The 21,845-nt window shown below is 39.4% G+C and overlaps 2 protein-coding genes across 2 annotated transcripts in view; both read right to left on the bottom strand.

The window, feature by feature from the left end:
- Positions 1 to 21,845, bottom strand: part of LOC148085133 (uncharacterized) — a 523,722-nt gene that overhangs the window by 336,570 nt on the left and 165,307 nt on the right. The gene's annotated exons all lie outside the window — the stretch shown is intronic.
- Positions 1,220 to 20,518, bottom strand: LOC148085137 (NLR family CARD domain-containing protein 3-like). Its single transcript, XM_087785511.1, has 4 exons — positions 20,461 to 20,518; positions 3,314 to 5,105; positions 2,036 to 2,212; positions 1,220 to 1,436 (listed from the first exon to the last, which is right to left on the bottom strand). The coding sequence occupies exons 1-4, from the start codon at positions 20,516 to 20,518 to the stop codon at positions 1,220 to 1,222; spliced, it is 2,244 nt and encodes a 747-aa protein (XP_087641637.1).

Here is a 21,845-nt window from a genome sequence, read left to right as displayed (position 1 = left end):
TAAAATATATATTTTTTATATATATATATATATATATATATATATATATATATATATATATATATATATATATATATATTTTACCTCTTTACATCAACAACATTAAAATATAAATATTTTTTACCTCTTCAAAACACAGACATTATAAAATGCTGGTATGGAATCATAAATTAAAAAAATCGAGATTCAATATTTTTAACAAGTATCCTTTTACATTTATTTTTTAAACGTGTTTAAAATCCAATATATTATATATATATTAAACTCTATGTCTAAAAAATGTTTCCATTATTCAATGAAAACAAAACCAATCTTTCAATATTTAAATTATTGAATTAAATTTTTCAGAAAATAACTCTATGGTTAAAAAAATAGAACATTTTAATAAAATTAAATGTTAAATTCAATCCTTCAATTCTCTGATGACACTGATCTACTTGCATAAGAAACAAAGCAAATGTTTTTCAATATTCAGTTCATGAGCTGAAAATAGATTCAACTGCTCCAACAGGAAGTGACATTTATACTGACGTGTACAAAATACTTATTAAGTGAACAAAGATCTGGTGTTTTTTTGTTTATGTTTTAAGTCTCCGTTGATGGTTGTTTTGACTCTGTTGGTTTGGACTGTTGCTGAATGAATTGGAGTCTCAGTAAAAGACATGACAAACAAAACTTATTGGCTTCAATGAACATTTATGAACATATTTAGCTTCAAAAGAAGCTTAAAGTAAGTAAATAGTTTTTTTTCATTAAAGAAACTTCATGATAAATTGAAGAAAAATGTAAGAATGATGCGATTAGTCGACTTAATGGTTGAATATTTGGTGACCAGTCGACTGTTAAAATAGTCGTAGACCTCATGAACAACAGATGAACCATAAGAGAAGAACAGAGACAACAACGGTGGAAAAAACAAACAATGAAAACAAATCAAAGACAAACCTCAAGATTCCACTCTAAAGTGTTTTGTCTTCTACGAGACAGATGACGCGAGAACACTGGATAAAGAATATGAAGGACTGTTGTTTTCATTATTATTCATTTTCATTTAAAGTTGACGCTTGTTTGTTTATCATTACAATGATTTATTAAGATGATATTTTTATAAACTACGTAACATCTTTACCTGCTACACAAACATACAAATGTATCTATGAGCTGCTTCACTGAAGAACAAAGTGATGACAGACTTTGACTCGTGTTTCCACCTCTGACTTTACATTTGAGCTTTGATGATGTAGAAAAGATGATGTTCTGACCTGAGAGTCTCCAGGTGACAGTGTGGACTCTTCAGTCCAGCAGACAGCAGCTCCACTCCTGGATCCTGCAGCTTGTTGTCACTCAGGTCCAGTAGAGTCAGACTAGAGGACGGAGAGCTGAGGACTGAGGACAGAAGTGAACAACTTCTCTCTGACAGTTCACAGTCGCTCAGCCTGTGAAAGAGACGAGTTTCATCAACAAGTGACATTTTTTTAATTTTCTATTTGACAAGAATTGAAAGAGTTTATTTATAGTTTAATATTGTTATTTTAGTAATAAATAAAATGAAAAAAAAAAAATCAAGATTCAATATTTTTAACAAGTGGCTTTTTTAATTAAATATACAAATGTGAAAGTGTTTAAAATCAAATATATTATATATATTCAAATTATTTAATAAAATGATTCAGAAAATATTTCTATGGTTAAAAAACAATAAATAAAATGAAATGTTAAATTCAATCCTTCAATTCTCTGATGACACTGATCTACTTGCATAAGAAACAAAGCAAATGTTTTTCAACATTCAGTTCATGAGCTGAAAATAAATAATACTTCAACAGGAAGTGACATTTATCAACACATCGTCTGCGAACAAGGAAATCTGGCTCAGTTGCTTCATCAACCAGGAAACAAGAGCTGAGACGACACTCGTCTAGTTTCTCTCCAGATATTAGAAACATGACATTTATTTCTATCTTCATTTCTCCTGAGAGACAAGAAACCAGATGAACTGTGGACCAGACATGAAGAGAGAAGATGATGTTCTGACCTGAGAGTCTCCAGGTGACAGTGTGGACTCTTCAGTCCAGCAGACAGCAGCTCCACTCCTGGATCCTGCAGCTTGATGTTGTTACTCAGGTCCAGTAGAGTCAGACTAGAGGACGGAGAGCTGAGGACTGAGGACAGAAGTGAACAACTTCTCTCTGACAGTCCACACCAGCTCAGCCTGTGAAAGAGAAGAGTTTCATCAACAAGTGACTTTTTCAATTTTCTATTTGACAAGAATTGAAAGAGTTTATTTATAGTTTAATATTGTTATTTTAGTAATTAATAAAATGAAAAAAATTCAAGATTCAATATTTTTAACAAGTGGCTTTTTTAATTTAATATACAAATGTGAAAGTGTTTAAAGTCCAATATATAATATATATTCAAATTATTTAATAAAATGATTCAGAAAATATTTCTATGGTTAAAAAAATAGAACATTTCAATAAAATTAAATGTTAAATTCAATCCTTCAATTCTCTGATGACACTGATCTACTTGCATAAGAAACAAAGCAAATGTTTTTCAATATTCAGTTCATGAGCTGAAAATAGATTCAACTGCTCCAACAGGAAGTGACATTTATCAACTTATTTTGCTTAAAAAGAATCTTGAAGTAATACCTGACATGAATATTTTAAATTAAATACATGCAGTCGGACAAAGAGGACTATGAAGACAAACCCCTTTGATTTTATTGTTTATTTTTATAGAACACATTTCCTGAGAAAAAGACAAGAGTTGACCTTTTGTATGAAACAGTAAAGTTAAATAAAGCTGCATTTTTATTGATGTAACCTTCGTGGTTTTGTTTCATTCAAGAAACTTCATGTGAATTTAAGATGAAGATTTTGTAGAAATCAGGCTCAGAGCTGCTGTGAAGGTCACACATGCTAACTTAAGTTTATTTTCTATAAATAAATGTTGCGTACACATTCATTTGTGTATACGCAGTATAATTAATGAGGCCACATGTTTTAAATATGTTCTTTTGATTATTATTCATTTTCATTTAAAGTTGACGCTTGTTTGTTTATCATTACAATGATTTATTAAGATGATATTTTTATAAACTACGTAACATCTTTACTTTTCAATTCTCTATTTGACAAGACTGAACTAGTTACATCATAAAATCACATATTGTATGAATATTTGAGGAAGGTTTGTCTAAATTAGGATCAGTTTGTTAAACACGATGACAAACACAACAATCATCAAAGAGTAAATCAAACATTCATGTTTAGTTCATATCATCAGAAATGTTTGAACAACTTACAGAACTTTGTTTGCAGCTTGAACCACCGGCAGAAGCCTCTCAAGAACCTTCTCTGAAGCAGAGTATTTCTTCAGGTCAAACTCGTCCAGATCTTCCTCTGAGGACAGTAAGATGAAGGCCAGGGCCGACCATTGAGCAGAAGACATTTGATAATAGAGATGTCCTGATCTCATCTGCTGTTGGACCTCCTCCACCAGAGAAGTGTCCTTCACTTCATTCAGACAGTGGAACAGGTTGATGATTCTCTCTGGAGACACATTCTTCTTACTGATCTTCTTCTTGATGAGCTCTGCTGTGTTGTGATTGGTCCAGGAGCTACTTCCTGTCTGTGTCAACAAACCTGGAAGGAGACTCTGGCTGGTCTGCAGAGAAAGACCCAGAAGGAAGCGCAGGAACAAGTCCAGATGTCCATTTGGACTTTTTAGAGTTTCATCTATTGCTGTCTGGTAGAACCTTTCTGTTTGACTTTTGTCAATTTCTGTCAGTTTGGATGTTAGTTTTGATTCCATCAGGTTGACTCCAGAGTTGATGAAGGTCTGGTGGACGTGAAGAGCAGCCAGAAACTCCTGAACACTCAGGTGGATGAAGCAGAACACCATGTCCTGGTACAGTCCTCTCTCCTCTCTGAAGATCTGAGTGAACACTCCTGAGTAAACTGAAGCTGCTGAGATGTTGATGTCACACTCTGTGAGGTCTGACTTATAGAAGATCAAGTTTCCTCTCTGCAGATGCTCAAAAGCCAGTTTTCCCAGAGACTCCAATATCTTCTTGCTCTCAGGATCCAAAACTGTGTCAGTCCCAGATCCTCCGTCGTACTTCAGCTTCTTGACTTTGATCTGAACCACCAGGAAGTAGATGAACATCTCAGTCAGGGTGTTGGGCAGCTGTCCTGTCTCTGTGCTCTTCAACATGTCCAGAACTGTGGCAGTGATCCAGCAGAAGACCGGGATGTGACACATGATGTAGATGCTTCGTGACCTCCTGATGTGAGACATGATGCTGCTGGTCTGCTCCTCATCTCTGAACCTCTTCCTGAAGTACTCCTCCTTCTGGAGGTCATTGAACCCTCTGACCTCTGTCACCATGTCCACACACTCAGGAGGGATCTGATTGGCTGCTGCAGGTCGTGTGGTGATCCAGAGACGAGCTGAGGGAAGAAGATCCCCCCTGATGAGGTTTGTCAGCAGGACGTCTACTGAGGTGGACTCTGTAGCTTCTATCAGGACCCGATTGTTGAGGAAGTCCAGAGGGAGTCGACACTCGTCCAGACCATCAAAGATGAACAGAACCTGGAGTCCTTCAAAGCTGCTGAGTCTGGATTCTCTGGTTTCAGGAAAGAAACGATGAACAAGTTCCATCAAACTCAACTTCTTCTCTTTCAGCAGGTTCAGCTCTCTGAAGGTGAAAGGAAAGATGAGCTGGAAGTTCTGGTGGGCTTTGTCTTCAGCCCAGTCCAGAGTGACCTTCTGTGTCAGGAGGGTCTTCCCAATGCCAGCCACGCCCTTCGTCAGCAGTGTTCTGATTGGTCGTTCTCTGTCAGGTGAGGCTTTAAAGAGGTCTTCTTGTCTGATGGTGGTTTCTGGTCTGGTCTGGTTCCTGGTGGCTGCTTCGATCTGTCGGACCTCGTGCTCCTGGTTGACCTGGTCTGTGCCCCCCTCAGTGATGTAGAGCTCAGTGAAGATCTCATTCAGAGGAGCAGAGTTCTCTGCTTTAGCGACCCCCTCAGACACACTGTGGAACTTCTTCTTCAGGCTCCTCTTCAGTCGTCCTCCACACTCTGAAGCAAGACTTCCTGAATGAAGACATAAGTCACACGAGTCAGAAGATTGTAGAAGGTGAAAATGGAGTAAAATCTTCAGATCTGATGCAAGTGTTCTTCATCTTCATCATGTTTGTTCACATGTTCTTACTGCTCCACAGACGCTCGGCCAGATCCTCCTCCTCCATGTCCTTCAGGAGATGAACTGTGATCTTCAGGAATTCTTCTCTGATGCTTCTCCACTTCTCATCTTCCTCCTCAGTCTGTGGAGTCTCTGGACTCACAAACCTCCAGACTCTCTTCAGCTCCTTCTGCATATAGTTGTAGAAGTTTCTCTCCAGTGACTGGAACAGAATCACAGAGAAGAAAGTCAGAGTGATAGTGGATCATCTCAAGAACCACAAAGACCAGAAGCTTTAACTTGGATTCAGCTGAAGGATGATGAACAGAAGGAACCTCTAGGATGAGGACCTCCTCTAGTTTATGAACATACCAGCCGTTTGATTTCCAGTTGTGAGGGATGTTGCTGACCAATGAGAAGCTCTGAGTTCTGATGGTCCACTCTGAGAAGAAGAGATGAAATCAGACTGTAAATAAACTCTTGTTGTGTTGAAGGTTCTGATCAAAAGTAAACTAGAAGGTTCATTTTAAAACCCACATACATCTCCATTAGAACTTAAATCTTACATATAATTTTGATAAAAATGATTCTTATTGGTTTTATTCTTCAAAGTCTTACAACTGTCCAGAATATTCTGGTTCCTCCTGCTGGATCCTGATGAAAACACAACTCTGATCAACTCTCATCAGTTTCTATCCTGGTATTCACCAGCTGAACCACTAGATGTCCTCACACTGCTGCACATGTCCACCTCTGCACTACAACTGTGAAAGCAACGTTTGAGGTTTTTAATTGTGTCTTTATCTCCCCCTGCTGGTGATGTGAGTGAAGTGAAGTTCTCTGGTTTAATGTGTGTATGAACCTGGTAGACTCACACTTGTTCACTCTCACCTCACACCTGGAGACTCTTCACTTCCTCTGAAGTAGATGGGTCTCCACATTGAAGCATCACTCTTCAGAGACACACAGCTGGGTTCTGGTCCAGATCTTGGTCCAGGTCCAGCAGGTTCTTCCTGCTGCTTTGATCTTGAACACAGAAGTAGAATGAGTGAGAATGAAGACATGGAGGTGCTAAAAATGGATCAAGGGATTGACTTTTTACGAAAGAACATGTTTTTTTTAGAAAGAACAAGCTGGACATATTTATTAAATTTTGAGTTTATTTGACTTCCCTGAAAGAAGAGAAATGTCAACTGAACTTTAGTCTAAGCTTTTGTTGTTTAGTCTGTATCTTTTGTTTTTCTTTTCCTTCTTTATTTATGGTGTGTTTTTCTTTACTTTGAAAATTCAATAATCTTAAAAAAACCAAAAAAACAACTATCCGAGTCAAACATCAGACGCTAGATTTGTAGTGCGCGTAATGACAGAACATTACGGTAGCAGTGATGAAGCGTGAAAGAAATGTCTGTGTTTACGAAGCCCCCGATATTAGTTCAAGTTCATGCTCCAGTGGCGTCACTAGCCTGAATGGATCATGACTAGAACCAACAGCTTTAAAGCAGGAGTTCAGGGATTGAGCCTCGGTGTTGATGTTTATAACTGTTATTTATTTATTGTGTTGTTGCTACAGCAGCAAACTTGCCATCCATTCACTTATTTATTTGTGTTCAGTGTTGTTGAGGAGATCGTTATTTGTGATCATTCTCTTGTGAAAAGCTTCAGATAAATGCATGTATACAAGCCAGGCTTTGGTTCAGTTTGTGGAGGTGCGCTCGGTTTGCTCACCCAGTTGTCCAGGAGGTATTATGTGCTCACATAAGTTTAGGGTCTGCAGCCTCAAAAAAGAAGACACTGCTATGTGAAGTTGTGGCACAATTGGAGTCGAGTGTTTTTAACTCCACACCTTTAACTGACTTTAATGCAAATCTGGAATTCCAGAAATTCACGTAACAAGCCTCAAAAACTTTCTACTCTGTAATAGTTAATAATAAAGTAGTCTAACAAATCTTAACAATTCTAAGGTAGTACATTCTTCAGAATAAACTACCTGGTGTCTATAATGTGAGAATATTGATTGATAAATAAAACTAAAAAAAACGAGAGGTAGCCTATTTTGTAATGTTAATTATTAATTAAAATGATGCCTCTCGTTGTTGGCTAATGGCAAAAATATATAAATAATGTTTCAACACTGAACAAAAACAAATAAGTAAAATAAAATGAAAAAAACACTATAAAAAAACAGCAACAGGTAAATATAAATCACTTTGTACTTTCACACACATATTTTTTTGAATTTTTACAAATGTATTTTTGTTTTGTACATTAAAATTATATATTTACAAGTACAAATGTTTTGTCAATACAAAATAAAAGTTACAAATATTAATTTTTTAATTTAATTTAATTTGTGGATATCACAACACACGTGCAACCATTGAATATTTGCAGATCACCCTCAGTTACAAACAGTTACAAATATAAGTGAGACAAAAATAGCTCTGTAACCCATGAGGTTTTTAATTGTGTCTTTATCTCCCCCTGCTGGTGATGTGAGTGAAGTGAAGTTCTCTGGTTTAATGTGTGTATGAACCTGGTAGACTCACACTTGTTCACTCTCACCTCACACCTGGAGACTCTTCACTTCCTCTGAAGTCAATCACTCTAGGGATTGAACGATCACTCTTCAGAGACACACAGCAGGGTTCTGGTCCAGATCTTGGTCCAGGTCCAGCAGGTTCTTGCTGCTGCTTTGATCTTGAACACAGAAGTAGAATGAGTGAGAATGAAGACATGTAGGACAATCTTGGAGGTCCTTGTCTCACCTCTGAGTGCTGGTCTGTTCATCGTGCTCCTCACACTGAGGGTATTTAAAGGAGTCTCTGTCCTCACCATGAGTCTCAGCAGAGTCTTCACCTTCACACAAACACACTCATGACATTCTTGTCAACATTAAAAGTTGTTCTCGCCTCATAGTGTAAAAACTGTAATCAATCCTTTCATAATGTCTTGTTTTCATTAGAGGAAAACAGATTTTACTTCACACGTTCTGCGCCCTCTACAGGCAGGGTTAGATGAAGCAGATGTAACCCAGGTGAAATTAGCCTTAGGTTAATAAATAGTTAATAAATTAGAATAAATAAATACACGAAATTCATCATTTAAATAAGTTACATTACTGACATTAAAACATCTAAAATAGATAAATACGATTTAAAACATTATTTCATGGCGTGGTATTTTGTTGTTTTTCATTGGTTAAGAGGTTGATATCCATTAGCGAATCACAGCGCTGATAGTTGGTGATGCGGAACCGAATCCAGGAAGTGAGAGCAGGTGCGCTCGCTCGTGTAGAACTCTGGAGAAGAAACCGTTAAGAAAAGAGCAGAGACTAGTGATGGCGAGATGAAGCCTCATGAAGCACTGAAGCCTCGCAGCCGAGTAGTTCATCTTTGGAGCAAAGCCTCATGAGGCTTCATTTGCACGACCATGCCATCATGTGGACAATTCGGAGCATTGCATATTTTGTTTGCAAATGATTGTGATAATAAATAAATGTGCTTGACTAACTTGTTTTCTGAAAAACCTATTATATTTTATTCCAAAAAAGCAACACTGCTTTGCTTCAGTCTTTTTTTAAATTTGTTATTATTTCACCAGCTTTGGAAGTTCCCGAGCGATTACCGAGCCGGTCACGTGACGAGCTGGTTCACTCAGCGCTTCTTGAGACGGTCACGTGATGAGCCGGTTCAAGCAGCGCTTCTTGAGACGGTCACGTGACGAGCCGGTTCACTCAGCGCTTCTTGAGACGGTCACGTGACGAGCCGGTTCAAGCAGCGCTTCTTGAGACGGTCACGTGACGAGCCGGTTCAAGCAGCGCTTCTTGAGACGGTCACGTGACGAGCCGGTTCACTCAGCGCTTCTTGAGACGGTCACGTGACGAGCCGATTCAAGCAGCGCTTCTTGAGACAATCACATGACGAGCCGGTTCAAGCAGCGCTTCTCGAGACGGTCACGTGACGAACTGGTTCACTCAGCGCTTCTTGAGACGGTCACGTGACGAGCCGGTTCAAGCAGCGCTTCTTGAGACGGTCACGTGACGAGCCGATTTAAGCAGCGCTTCTTGAGACGGTCACGTGACGAGCCGATTCAAGCAGCGCTTCTTGAGATGGTCACGTGACGAGCCGGTTCAAGCAGCGCTTCTTGAGACGGTCACGTGACGAGCCGGTTCAAGCAGCGCTTCTTGAGATGGTCACGTGACGAGCCGGTTCAAGCAGCGCTTCTTGAGACGGTCACGTGACGAGCCGGTTCAAGCAGCGCTTCTCGAGACGGTCACGTGACGAGCCGATTTAAGCAGCGCTTCTTGAGACGGTCACGTGACGAGCCGGTTCAAGCAGCGCTTCTTGAGATGGTCACGTGACGAACCGATTCAAGCAGCGCTTCTTGAGACGGTCACGTGACGAGCCGATTTAAGCAGCGCTTCTTGAGACGGTCACGTGACGAGCCGATTTAAGCAGCGCTTCTTGAGACGGTCACGTGACGAGCCGGTTCAAGCAGCGCTTCTCGAGACGGTCACGTGACGAGCCGGTTCAAGCAGCGCTTCTTGAGACGGTCACGTGACGAGCCGATTCAAGCAGCGCTTCTCGAGACGGTCACGTGACGAGCCGATTCAAGCAGCGCTTCTTGAGACGGTCACGTGACGAACCGATTCAAGCAGCGCTTCTCGAGACGGTCACGTGACGAGCCGATTCAAGCAGCGCTTCTTGAGACGGTCACGTGACGAGCCGGTTTAAGCAGCGCTTCTTGAGACGGTCACGTGCCGAGCCGATTCAAGCAGCGCTTCTTGAGATGGTCACGTGACGAACCGATTCAAGCAGAGCTTCTTGAGATGGTCACGTGATGAGTCGATTCAAGCAGCGCTTCTTGAGATGGTCACGTGACGAACCGATTCAAGCAGCGCTTCTTGAGACGGTCACGTGACGAGCTGGTTCACTCAGCGCTTCTCGAGACGGTCACGTGACGAGCTGGTTCACTCAGCGCTTCTCGAGACGGTCACGTGACGAGCCGATTTAAGCAGCGCTTCTTGAGACGGTCACGTGACGAGCCGATTTAAGCAGCGCTTCTAGAGACGGTCACGTAACGAGCCGGTTCAAGCAGCGCTTCTCGAGACGGTCACGTGATGAGCCGGTTTAAGCAGCGCTTCTCGAGACGGTCACGTGACGAGCCGGTTTAAGCAGCGCTTCTCGAGACGGTCACGTGACGAGCCGGTCCAGGACCGCGGTAAGACTGTTCCGGTTTAAACCGCATTTTCCCCTCTGGATTACGTGAACAGTGCGTGGACTGCTTCGCGCTGTTGTGTGGAAGGGTAACGGTTTCCCTTTTACCTGCTAACGGACTGTTTAGCACTAAAAACTGATTGAATAGACACTTGAACAGTTTATTATTTTATGTTTCATACTATGGTGCATATTTTGAATGTTTTGAACTGAAATGTTGATTGCAACTGCATTTTCTCATGTGGGTTTTGTGAGATGCCCTGTGGGTCATGGTTGTAATACTTGAAAGAAACTAGTTATGTCAAAATAACTTCAAACTTACTGTATAACAATTCAAACTAGAATACAAAAGAGCTCTGAAATAATAACTAGACTACTGAAACTAACTAAGGTTAAGTTAACTAGAGACTGAAGGATTCAAAAAGGTTTCTTAATCTAAAAGGTAACTGAGTAAAACTCAGGTTCTTCGAATTCATTTAGCATTTATGCGAATGTTTGTTTTCCTATGTTGTATGTATGTCATGTCTGTAAATGTCTAAAGGATCCATTTTCTAACTACTATTTTCATTCTCATTAGATAAAGCCGGCAATCTAAACTAAACTTTTGGTCTGTGATGTTTTCTCTTGTCAATCATTATTTTAGCCAATTTACTGCTCTTCCTACGAACCTAGTTTCTAGTCCCACAACAACTCACTATTAATATTTGTAGTAAGTGCTACACAGAGGTATCTTCTATCCACAGACGCAGATAGAACTATGAAATGAGGCGTCCACTATCCAGCATTAGCAGCTTCTCTGCTCGGTAAAATCTCTTTCCACACTGAGATCTCAGGCTTTCTGGTCCTTGTTTTTGAGCCATTAGAGCAAATCTTCCTAAAGAAAGTCCAGCCCTTTTCTTCAACCCCTCCTGTCGGCACTCACCTGAGGGACCAGACCATCTCATCAGCTCCACCTGCCTGCAATTATTGAAGGAGAACAATAGGCTGCTTGGAGCTCCAGTCTTCTCCTTTCTTGTGCTGTGTCTCAAATTGTATACTTGCGTACTCAAAGTTAGTATTTTTAGTGCGTAAGTGCGTCTCAATTCTAAGTATGCGAAATTTAGTCCACAATGCACATTGAATTGTCACTAAAACGCCCACAAAGCTGAGTATGGTTCAATGAACACTAACCACCCTAAACGGCTCCATCTTAATGACATTTTAAACAGAAGTTACGTCATATATAATTTATATATATATATATATACTTACAAGTGCATTTTCACGTGACGAACCGATTCAAGCAGCGCTTCTCGAGACGGTCACGTGACGAGCCGATTCAAGCAGCGCTTCTTGAGACGGTCACGTGACGAGCCGGTTTAAGCAGCGCTTCTTGAGACGGTCACGTGCCGAGCCGATTCAAGCAGCGCTTCTTGAGATGGTCACGTGACGAACCGATTCAAGCAGAGCTTCTTGAGATGGTCACGTGATGAGTCGATTCAAGCAGCGCTTCTTGAGATGGTCACGTGACGAACCGATTCAAGCAGCGCTTCTTGAGACGGTCACGTGACGAGCTGGTTCACTCAGCGCTTCTCGAGACGGTCACGTGACGAGCTGGTTCACTCAGCGCTTCTCGAGACGGTCACGTGACGAGCCGATTTAAGCAGCGCTTCTTGAGACGGTCACGTGACGAGCCGATTTAAGCAGCGCTTCTAGAGACGGTCACGTAACGAGCCGGTTCAAGCAGCGCTTCTCGAGACGGTCACGTGATGAGCCGGTTTAAGCAGCGCTTCTCGAGACGGTCACGTGACGAGCCGGTTTAAGCAGCGCTTCTCGAGACGGTCACGTGACGAGCCGGTCCAGGACCGCGGTAAGACTGTTCCGGTTTAAACCGCATTTTCCCCTCTGGATTACGTGAACAGTGCGTGGACTGCTTCGCGCTGTTGTGTGGAAGGGTAACGGTTTCCCTTTTACCTGCTAACGGACTGTTTAGCACTAAAAACTGATTGAATAGACACTTGAACAGTTTATTATTTTATGTTTCATACTATGGTGCATATTTTGAATGTTTTGAACTGAAATGTTGATTGCAACTGCATTTTCTCATGTGGGTTTTGTGAGATGCCCTGTGGGTCATGGTTGTAATACTTGAAAGAAACTAGTTATGTCAAAATAACTTCAAACTTACTGTATAACAATTCAAACTAGAATACAAAAGAGCTCTGAAATAATAACTAGACTACTGAAACTAACTAAGGTTAAGTTAACTAGAGACTGAAGGATTCAAAAAGGTTTCTTAATCTAAAAGGTAACTGAGTAAAACTCAGGTTCTTCGAATTCATTTAGCATTTATGCGAATGTTTGTTTTCCTATGTTGTATGTATGTCATGTCTGTAAATGTCTAAAGGATCCATTTTCTAACTACTATTTTCATTCTCATTAGATAAAGCCGGCAATCTAAACTAAACTTTTGGTCTGTGATGTTTTCTCTTGTCAATCATTATTTTAGCCAATTTACTGCTCTTCCTACGAACCTAGTTTCTAGTCCCACAACAACTCACTATTAATATTTGTAGTAAGTGCTACACAGAGGTATCTTCTATCCACAGACGCAGATAGAACTATGAAATGAGGCGTCCACTATCCAGCATTAGCAGCTTCTCTGCTCGGTAAAATCTCTTTCCACACTGAGATCTCAGGCTTTCTGGTCCTTGTTTTTGAGCCATTAGAGCAAATCTTCCTAAAGAAAGTCCAGCCCTTTTCTTCAACCCCTCCTGTCGGCACTCACCTGAGGGACCAGACCATCTCATCAGCTCCACCTGCCTGCAATTATTGAAGGAGAACAATAGGCTGCTTGGAGCTCCAGTCTTCTCCTTTCTTGTGCTGTGTCTCAAATTGTATACTTGCGTACTCAAAGTTAGTATTTTTAGTGCGTAAGTGCGTCTCAATTCTAAGTATGCGAAATTTAGTCCACAATGCACATTGAATTGTCACTAAAACGCCCACAAAGCTGAGTATGGTTCAATGAACACTAACCACCCTAAACGGCTCCATCTTAATGACATTTTAAACAGAAGTTACGTCATATATAATTTATATATATATATATATACTTACAAGTGCATTTTCAGCAGCAGTAGAAGGATGACACGTCTTCAGTGCTGATACCAGCGTAAATATCTCGCCAATATTTCAATTCTCATATTTTTTCTTTATTTCTTTTTCCAAACTTGCTAATCGTGCTGCCAGCAGGTGGCGAAAGCGTTCAAACAGCTGGTTGCAACATCGTTAAATAGAAGTAGAAGAAGAAGCTGTTGCGTCATTTCCGGTGTGTAGCAGCAGAGTTTGATTTGAGACATACTATCTGTGGAGAATTTGCTTACTAGTTAGTATCTACACTATCCTGATGCATACTAACTTCTAGTATACTAAGAGAAGTATGCGATTAGAGACACAGCATTGGTGGGTTTTTTCAGTGCGCCCCCTACAGACGTGTCATGACAGGCTATTACATTGCTTGCTTGTTGTAAATCAGTAACTTAAAGCACTGTAGTGATGATGATGATGATGAAGATGATGACGATGAAGATGAAGATGAAGATGATGATGATGATGATGATGATGATGAAGATGATGATGATGACGATGATGATGATGATGATGATGATGATGATGATGGTCTGATTGTCTCTGAGCTTCATTAGAATTTGTGGCTCACCTGCTCAACACATGCACTTATTCTTACTATGTTTTTAAAATGAAAGTGTTTTCTTTGCATGTAGTTATTATGTGATGGTGTATTTATACAAGTGTGTTTTTAAGGATATAGCTCCGATCACGTGATCACATGAAGGAAACCGGCTTTAGCTTCTTTCATTCTGCAGCTTCACTTTGATATAACTGACTGACGTGATGTTGTTTCACAAGAACGTCTGTGACTCTCGTAGAGAAGACTTGAAGGATCCCATTGTGTTTGTTATGTTATAAAAACAATCTTATAATTCCTAATCGTTTTTTCATAACTGTGTGAAATGCCTGGAAAACAACTCAATATACATCGATCATGTTGTCTTAATAAATAAAGATCATTAATTAAGTGAATGAGAAACATATTTTTAAGTTTGTAAAATAATTTATTATCCACTCATGTATCTACAAACATGTGTTTAGTTTCAATCGATATTGATATTAATATGTCAAATTAGTCACTCGTCTTCTGACCAGAACTAACCAAACAAGACACTGATCAACTCCTTCTGACGCTGGTATAAAGGGTTGGACTGAAATAAAAGCATGTGACTCATGAAACCGGCGTTTCTTGTTAGACTGTTACCAAGCCTTGTGTTCTGGTTCATTGTTAAGATTTAATTTACTGTACATGAACAATATTTAACCCTTCTTTTGCTCGTCCGACGTCCTTCCTTGTAGGCTCTCTATTAAGGTTTTTCACTTAATTGGCCCCTGGGTTACCAAAATAGTAAAGCTCCCCCTTTCCACAGGGGGTTTCCCCAATGCATTTAAACATGCCATTGTGGAGCCTTTACTCAAAAAACCAGGCTTAGACCCGACTGACCTAAGTAATTTCAGGCCTATTTCTAAGCTCCCTTTCTTGTCCAAGATCTTGGAGAAGGTGGTGTCTGAGCAGCTGTTCCTGGATCAGAGCGACATCCATGAGAAGTTTCAGTCTGGCTTCCGTAAACATCACTCTACGGAGACAGCTTTATTGAAGGTGTCCAGTGACATCATGATGTCGGCTGACTCGGGTCAATACACGGTTCTGGTTCTCTTGGATCTGTCCTCAGCCTTTGACACAGTAGATCACCAGATCCTGCTGAGAAGACTGAGGGATGAAGACTGTCTGGGTCTGTGTTAGAATGGTTCTCATCATACCTTTCTGGGCAGTTTTAGTGTATCTGCCAATCAAACAACGTCTGAATCATCTGTTGTGTGGAGTCCCTCAAGGTTCTGTTTTGGGTCCTTTATTATTTTTGCTATACTTGATTCCCCTCGGTGAAATCATTCAGAGATTTCCTGATGTTTCTTACCACATTTTCGCTGATGACATCCAGCTCTACTGCTCTTTCGATCCAACTGAGCCCCAGAGGCTGAACTTAGTCAATTGTTTGCTAGAAATCAAATAATGAGTGAAAACACTTTGCAGCTACATGTGGACATAATTGAAACTTCTCCTGATGATAAGGTTCCAGTGGTTCGGCGCACATACTACCGTACCAGGAGAGGAAAATCCTTCCAGACTGTTGCTCCTAAGCTTTGGAACGATCTCTGTGTTTGATGATCTACTGACTCCTTCAAGAAACATCTGTGTTTGATGATCTACTGACTCCTTCAAGAAACATCTGTGTTTGATGATCTACTGACTCCTTCAAGAAACATCTGTGTTTGATGATCTACTGACTCCTTCAAGAAACATCTGTGTTTGATGATCTACTGACTCCTTCAAGAAACATCTGTGTTTGATGATCTACTGACTCCTTCAAGAAACGTCTGTGTTTGATGATCTACTGACTCCTTCAAGAAACATCTGTGTTTGATGATCTACTGACTCCTTCAAGAAACATCTGTGTTTGATGATCTACTGACTCCTTCAAGAAACATCTGTGTTTGATGATCTACTGACTCCTTCAAGAAACGTCTGTGTTTGATGATCTACTGACTCCTTCAAGAAACATCTGTGTTTGATGATCTACTGACTCCTTCAAGAAACATCTCTGTGTTCGATGATCTACCGACTCCTTCAAGAAACATCTGTGTTTGATGATCTACTGACTCCTTCAAGAAACATCTGTGTTTGATGATCTACTGACTCCTTCAAGAAACATCTGTGTTTGATGATCTACTGACTCCTTCAAGAAACATCTGTGTTTGATGATCTACTGACTCCTTCAAGAAACATCTTAAAACATTCTTATTTGTGCTTTTCACTGATTTTCTGGGACTACAGGGTTTTTCTTACGTGTCTTGATCTTTTAAAGTATATATTTTAACTATTGTTTTTGATTGTCAAAGCGCTTTGTGGCCCTGGTCTAGAAAGGTGCTTTACAAATAACATTTTCTTACTTATAATTGCTTCTCGTTTTTTACAAATTGCGTTAAATGCCTGGAAAACAACTTATAACAACGAAACATATTTTTAAGTTTACGAATAATTTAATTTCCACTCATGTATCTAAAAACATGTGTTTATTTATAAACAATATTGATATTATGTGTCTCTGATAAACATCGATCTGAGCAGTAAATATGTACATAGGACACCCTCAACCTTTCAGGAAGTCAAGTTTCACATCATTATTATTCTTGATAAATATGAAATTTGCTGCGCTCACACTGAAAGAGAAGAGAGCTCTGATTGGCTGATGTGCATGTCACATGAATGGTTATTTCACTGATTGCTTTTCTTCTATTTTCTTATATCATATTGTATTATATCACGGCTCGACCGGTAGATTGTGACCGACTATAAGGTACTTCTGGTCTATATTAACAATACACACTCACATGATCACACTCACAGTCACTACAACAGCACAGACACACAATAATAGTATATTATTTGCTGATAAAGAATATTTATAGAAAAATTAGTCACAGTGGTTGAAAAAGACTTGCTTCTTCACAACTGCCTCATCAGGAAGTTAAACAAATATGCACGCGCACAAAAACACCCACGCCCTATACACACACACACACAAACACACCCACACACACACACACACACACACACACACACACATTAAAGCACAGACACAAATGTAGACACAAAACAAATACTCACATGTACAAACATAAAAAAATACTCACACGTACAGTATACAAACACACACACACACACAGTTGTTTGATTGTGGTGAGATTCAGATTTTCTGCGTCATCATTTGTAGATTGAGCTGCAGTTGTTTAAAAACATCAACATGGATCGTCTCGTTGTGATTCATTTCATTTCATCAACTGCTGACTTGTGTGAGAGTCAGAGAGTCACTGACCTGTCTGCAGCTTTCTTCTCTGTGGTCTCAGGTCCATGTTGGAGCAGAATTCAGCTTCTTCTGACCAGAACTGATGGAACAAGACACTGATCAACTCCTTCTGACGCTGGTATAAAGGGTTGAACTGAAATAAAAGTATGTGACTCATGAAACCGGCCTTTCTTGTTAGACTGTTACCAAGCCTTGTGTTCTGGTTCATTGTCAAGATTTTATTGACTGTACGTGCTTTCATTTCTCTCCTGCAGGGAATTAAAAGTATAAAAATATATAATTTCTGAGGATCTCTAGTTTCTTTGTCCAAAAACAACATGAACCCCTTTATCTTCATAACCATGGTTCTACAAATGATTCTTTCCGTTTACTCATTTATTGTCATTGCAACTAGTACAACAAGAAAAAAAGATGTGCTCTCCACACAGCAGGGGGCAGTAGACCTCGTCTGTAAAAGGCCTCACTTTCCACCAACAAAGCAACTTTTTGGAGTCAGGAAAGCTGAAGTCTGCTGGGCCCACTTGTAAAAGGTGTTGCACCCATAGTAACTATGTTAGAGTTTTTTGGATTGCATGAACACTAAAATCAAAAGTCATACACAATTATAAAAACCTTATACTCGAGGAGCAAAACTCCAGCCCAGATGAACACAACTATAAGCACAATGTCAGCTTCACACTTTTTGCAAATGACTGCACACAGAACAATTGCATAACATTAAACACACTTGTATCCATTACACACATATGTATATCAGCACGTCAGTGTGTCAACATTGATTTTACTAGTTTTATATCCACCTTTATCGTCACTTTTGACGGTTCTTATTGCAGTTTAAATTGGTTCTTACTTGAAACTGTTTTATTTGGACATCACGACTCCCGGCTACATGCTAGTCATGGACACGTCAAACACCGTCGACTCTTCGGCGCTTCAAGGTCAGAGTCAGAACCTGCTCAAGACTCAGGACTCATCCATTTTATTGACACAATCGACTCTTTTAATTTATCACAGATTATTGATAAACCAACACACATGGTTTTATACACACTGGCCTCAACCCATCCAAAGTTTCACTGAAGGATATCTGAGTGTCGGACCATAAAGCTGTTCTATTAACAATGGACCTGGTTACTCCATCCCCCGAACTCCTCCGACTCACTCGCTCACATGTTTTTAACCCTCACTCAACATCCTCCTTCACAGAGCATTTTACTCCTGCTTTTTTTTAGCAGCTTTAATCCTGAACCTCGCGGTTTTGCCAAAGACTTTATCCAAGATGAAAACCACTTCATGTGCTCTTGATGTCATTCCCAGGAAAAATTTTAAAGGATGTTTTTAACACAGTTTTACACATTTTATTCAGCTCTCTTTTCCTCAGTTCTTTTAAACATGCTGTGGTCCAACCTCGTTTGAAGAAACCCAGCCTGGACCAGTTTTTACTCATTTTAGATCAATTTCTAAGCTCCTGTTTTTAGCCAAAGTCTTAGAAAAGGTGGTGTCCCTCCAAATTTAATATTTTATGTCTTCATGTAATTTATTTGAAAGATTTCAATCAGGTTTAAGATCCGGTCACAGTACAGAGACTGAACTTTTAAAAGTCACTAATGACTTGTTTTTAGCTGCTGATAAAGAGGAAAGCGTGATTTTCATTTTTGAGATTTTACTGCAAACTTCGACACTGTTGACCACAATATTTTAATAGATCGTCTTAACTCTTGGGTTGGCATCAGAGAAACTGCACTGAGCTGGTTTTCTTCCTCCCTATTAAACAGAACCTTTGCGGTCGCCATGGGATACACCTCAAGTTCTACAGCCAGTGTCTCCTGTGGTGTACCGCAAGGGTCCGTTTTCTTACTTTTATTCTTTTAATACTTTCCTTTTTATTAAGTTTCTCCACACTTTACAGAATTTAAATCTCCAAACACATAAAACAAATATAAAAACAAACAAACACACAAATAAATAAACTAGACAAAATAAAACATACAGGTTTCAAATGTCCATCATTCAAATCCAAAAGTCATTTAGGAGTGATAGTGTCAAATGAAGTCCATTTTTTTTCAATCGCCGGGTCCACAGAGTTTCTTTCAGTCTGAGTTTCAAGGTCAATTGCTCCATGAGTCGTATTTCCCTCATAATGTTCATCCATTGATGCAAATCAGGAGCTTCTGCTTTGCACCAGTTTCTCGTTGTGGCTTTTTTACATGCAACCAACATTATTCACATTAGATACACATTACATGACATAACACATCGTTTATATTTCCCAGGTACATCGTTTTTTTAAAGTGTTTGGCACAGAATAGACAAGAATGGTTCCAATTGTTCTATTTACATTCTCCCAGAATATAGTTATTGTTGTACATTGCCAAAAATGTGATCATGATGGACAACCTTCTCTCCACACATCCTCCAACATGTATCACCTGATTCGTCAAATTTACTTTTCATTCTCAGAGTTATAAAATAACACGTTATATTTTTCCAACCAAATTTCCTCCAGATCATAGATGTTGTTGAACTCAGTACTTCAGTTCCCGTTTCCTTCTTCCATTTTGATTTGATATAAGCAGAGTTGTTCTCAAACATTTATATATGGCGCTAATATCTCTGAATTGTGTTCCTCTGTATGTATTGTAGATCCATTCAAGCAGTCCTCCTGGGTCCTCGTGCTTTGTATCTGCTTTACATAGTAGTCTCTTATTTGCAAGTATCGAAATAAATCATCTTTAACTAGTCCAGATCGTGTTTTAGCTCCTGGAAACTCATTAAACCCTTTTTAGTTATTGTACAAATTGCTGTTATTGCTTTGTTTTCCCAGTCTTTGAATCTCATATCGTGTTGGTTTGGTTTGAATTCATCACCATATGACACCCAGTTTAGGTTTTTTACTTATTTTTCCTGCTTTTCTTGTTGGATTATTTCAAACCACTCTTGTAAAGTGTGTAGAGTGATAGGATCAAGAATATTGTATAGTTTTCTTATGATTTTACTGTTACTAGAAGTGATCGGACCGGGATGTCATTTCTTTTTGATTCGATATCCTTCCATTTTCATCATAGGTTTCATCAAACCAACTGATCTTCTCAGTTGTGCTGCGTAAAAGTAGTCCTTGAGATTGGGAAGCCCCATCACACCTTTTTCTTTGGGCAATAGGATTGTTGTGTATTTTATTCTCGCCTTTTTTCCATTCCAAATGAACCTTTTATTGTTTTGTGTAGAGTTGACTATTTGAATTGTTCGTCGAATATTATCTCGGGCTACACGTCCTGAGATGAAGCCGGTTTGGTCCGTTAATCAGATTTTACATAATTTTTCCATCTTTTTTTAAAACAATGTATGTATATATTTAATAATCTACATTTAGTGCAGATATCGGTCTATAATTTCCACATATTTCTTTGTCTTTTCCTTCCTTTTGGATCACTGAGATTATAGCCTCAGAGAAGACTGTTTTTAAGAGTTGAATTTAACAAGCGTAAAAGTATGTGAATTCATTAATCTCAGGAGACCTTGTACCATTGTACTTGACACACAGTGGAAACAAAACGTATCGTCACAAAGGTTAAATAAATCGTTTATTGATTTTATCATTATATACTACTGTACACAATCCCTGTTACCTGATTATGTCGCTCTCCATGTAGGCCTTGATAGTTGTTACTACATTTTGTAATACATGAGAGACAACATTTCTGGTACTACTTTCATATACTACGGATATGATGGACAGTCATTTGGTTATTGAATAGAAAACATTTAATGAGGAAATTGCAACATTCTACCATAATCATGAAAATTCCACAGCTGGTTCCATCTGCCTGTACTGGAAAATGCTGAAAATAGGTGTCATGTTTAATAATATCTGCCTTATACAAATGATATCAAACAACAGATACAGTGAAGTCATGGCCAAACATCTCTGTCCAATCTTCTGTAGTAGATTGTAGCCCTTAGACCAGGGGTCGGCAACCCGCGGCTCCAGAGCAGCATGCGGCTCTTTGATCACTCTGATGCGGCTCAGCAGTTGAAAATAATGAATGAGTATTTAATTCAAATGTATTTGATTTTAGTTCATTCATTTTCAAAATGTAATTCTATTAAGATTATTATGGCGATCTTATAAAATGTGTTAACATATTTTTGTCGCTCTTGATACACGTCACAACCTCCAATGTGCGACACCCTCCAGTGTCTGGTTACTTTAACTTTTCCACCCCAGGTAGGCTTACTATGGAGAATTCAAAGAAAAGAAAAGTGTCTGAAGAAAACAGAACGTTCAATGCTGCGTGGGCAGATGCATTTGCTTTCACTGCTGACGAGACTGGTTTACCTGTGTGCTTAATATGCAATGAGAAACTCGCTAACAACAAAAAGTCAAATGTCGCCAATTTCCAAAATAAACACGCAGCATTTGCTCAAAAATATCCGGATGGAAATGAGAGAAAAAAAAGCTGTT

This window comes from Callionymus lyra, chromosome 2 (genome assembly GCF_982586985.1).
Source record: "Callionymus lyra chromosome 2, fCalLyr1.hap1.1, whole genome shotgun sequence".
In the NCBI taxonomy this organism is placed as follows: Eukaryota; Metazoa; Chordata; class Actinopteri; order Syngnathiformes; family Callionymidae; genus Callionymus; species Callionymus lyra.
This window is presented reverse-complemented; position numbering and strand designations above follow the sequence as displayed.

What these genes read in the sequence shown, in the direction of transcription:
- LOC148085137 (XM_087785511.1), bottom strand. Translation starts at nt 20,518, where the DNA reads ATGGGGCTTCCCAATCTCAAGGACTACTTTTACGCAGCACAACTGAGA. An exon ending in ACAACTGAGAAGATCAGTTG is followed by an intron (nt 5,106 to 20,460) that starts GTTTGATGAAAC and finishes GTCTTCATTCAG; the next exon opens with GAAGTCTTGCTTCAGAGTGT. An exon ending in CAAGCTGCAAACAAAGTTCT is followed by an intron (nt 2,213 to 3,313) that starts GTAAGTTGTTCA and finishes TCTCTTTCACAG; the next exon opens with GCTGAGCTGGTGTGGACTGT.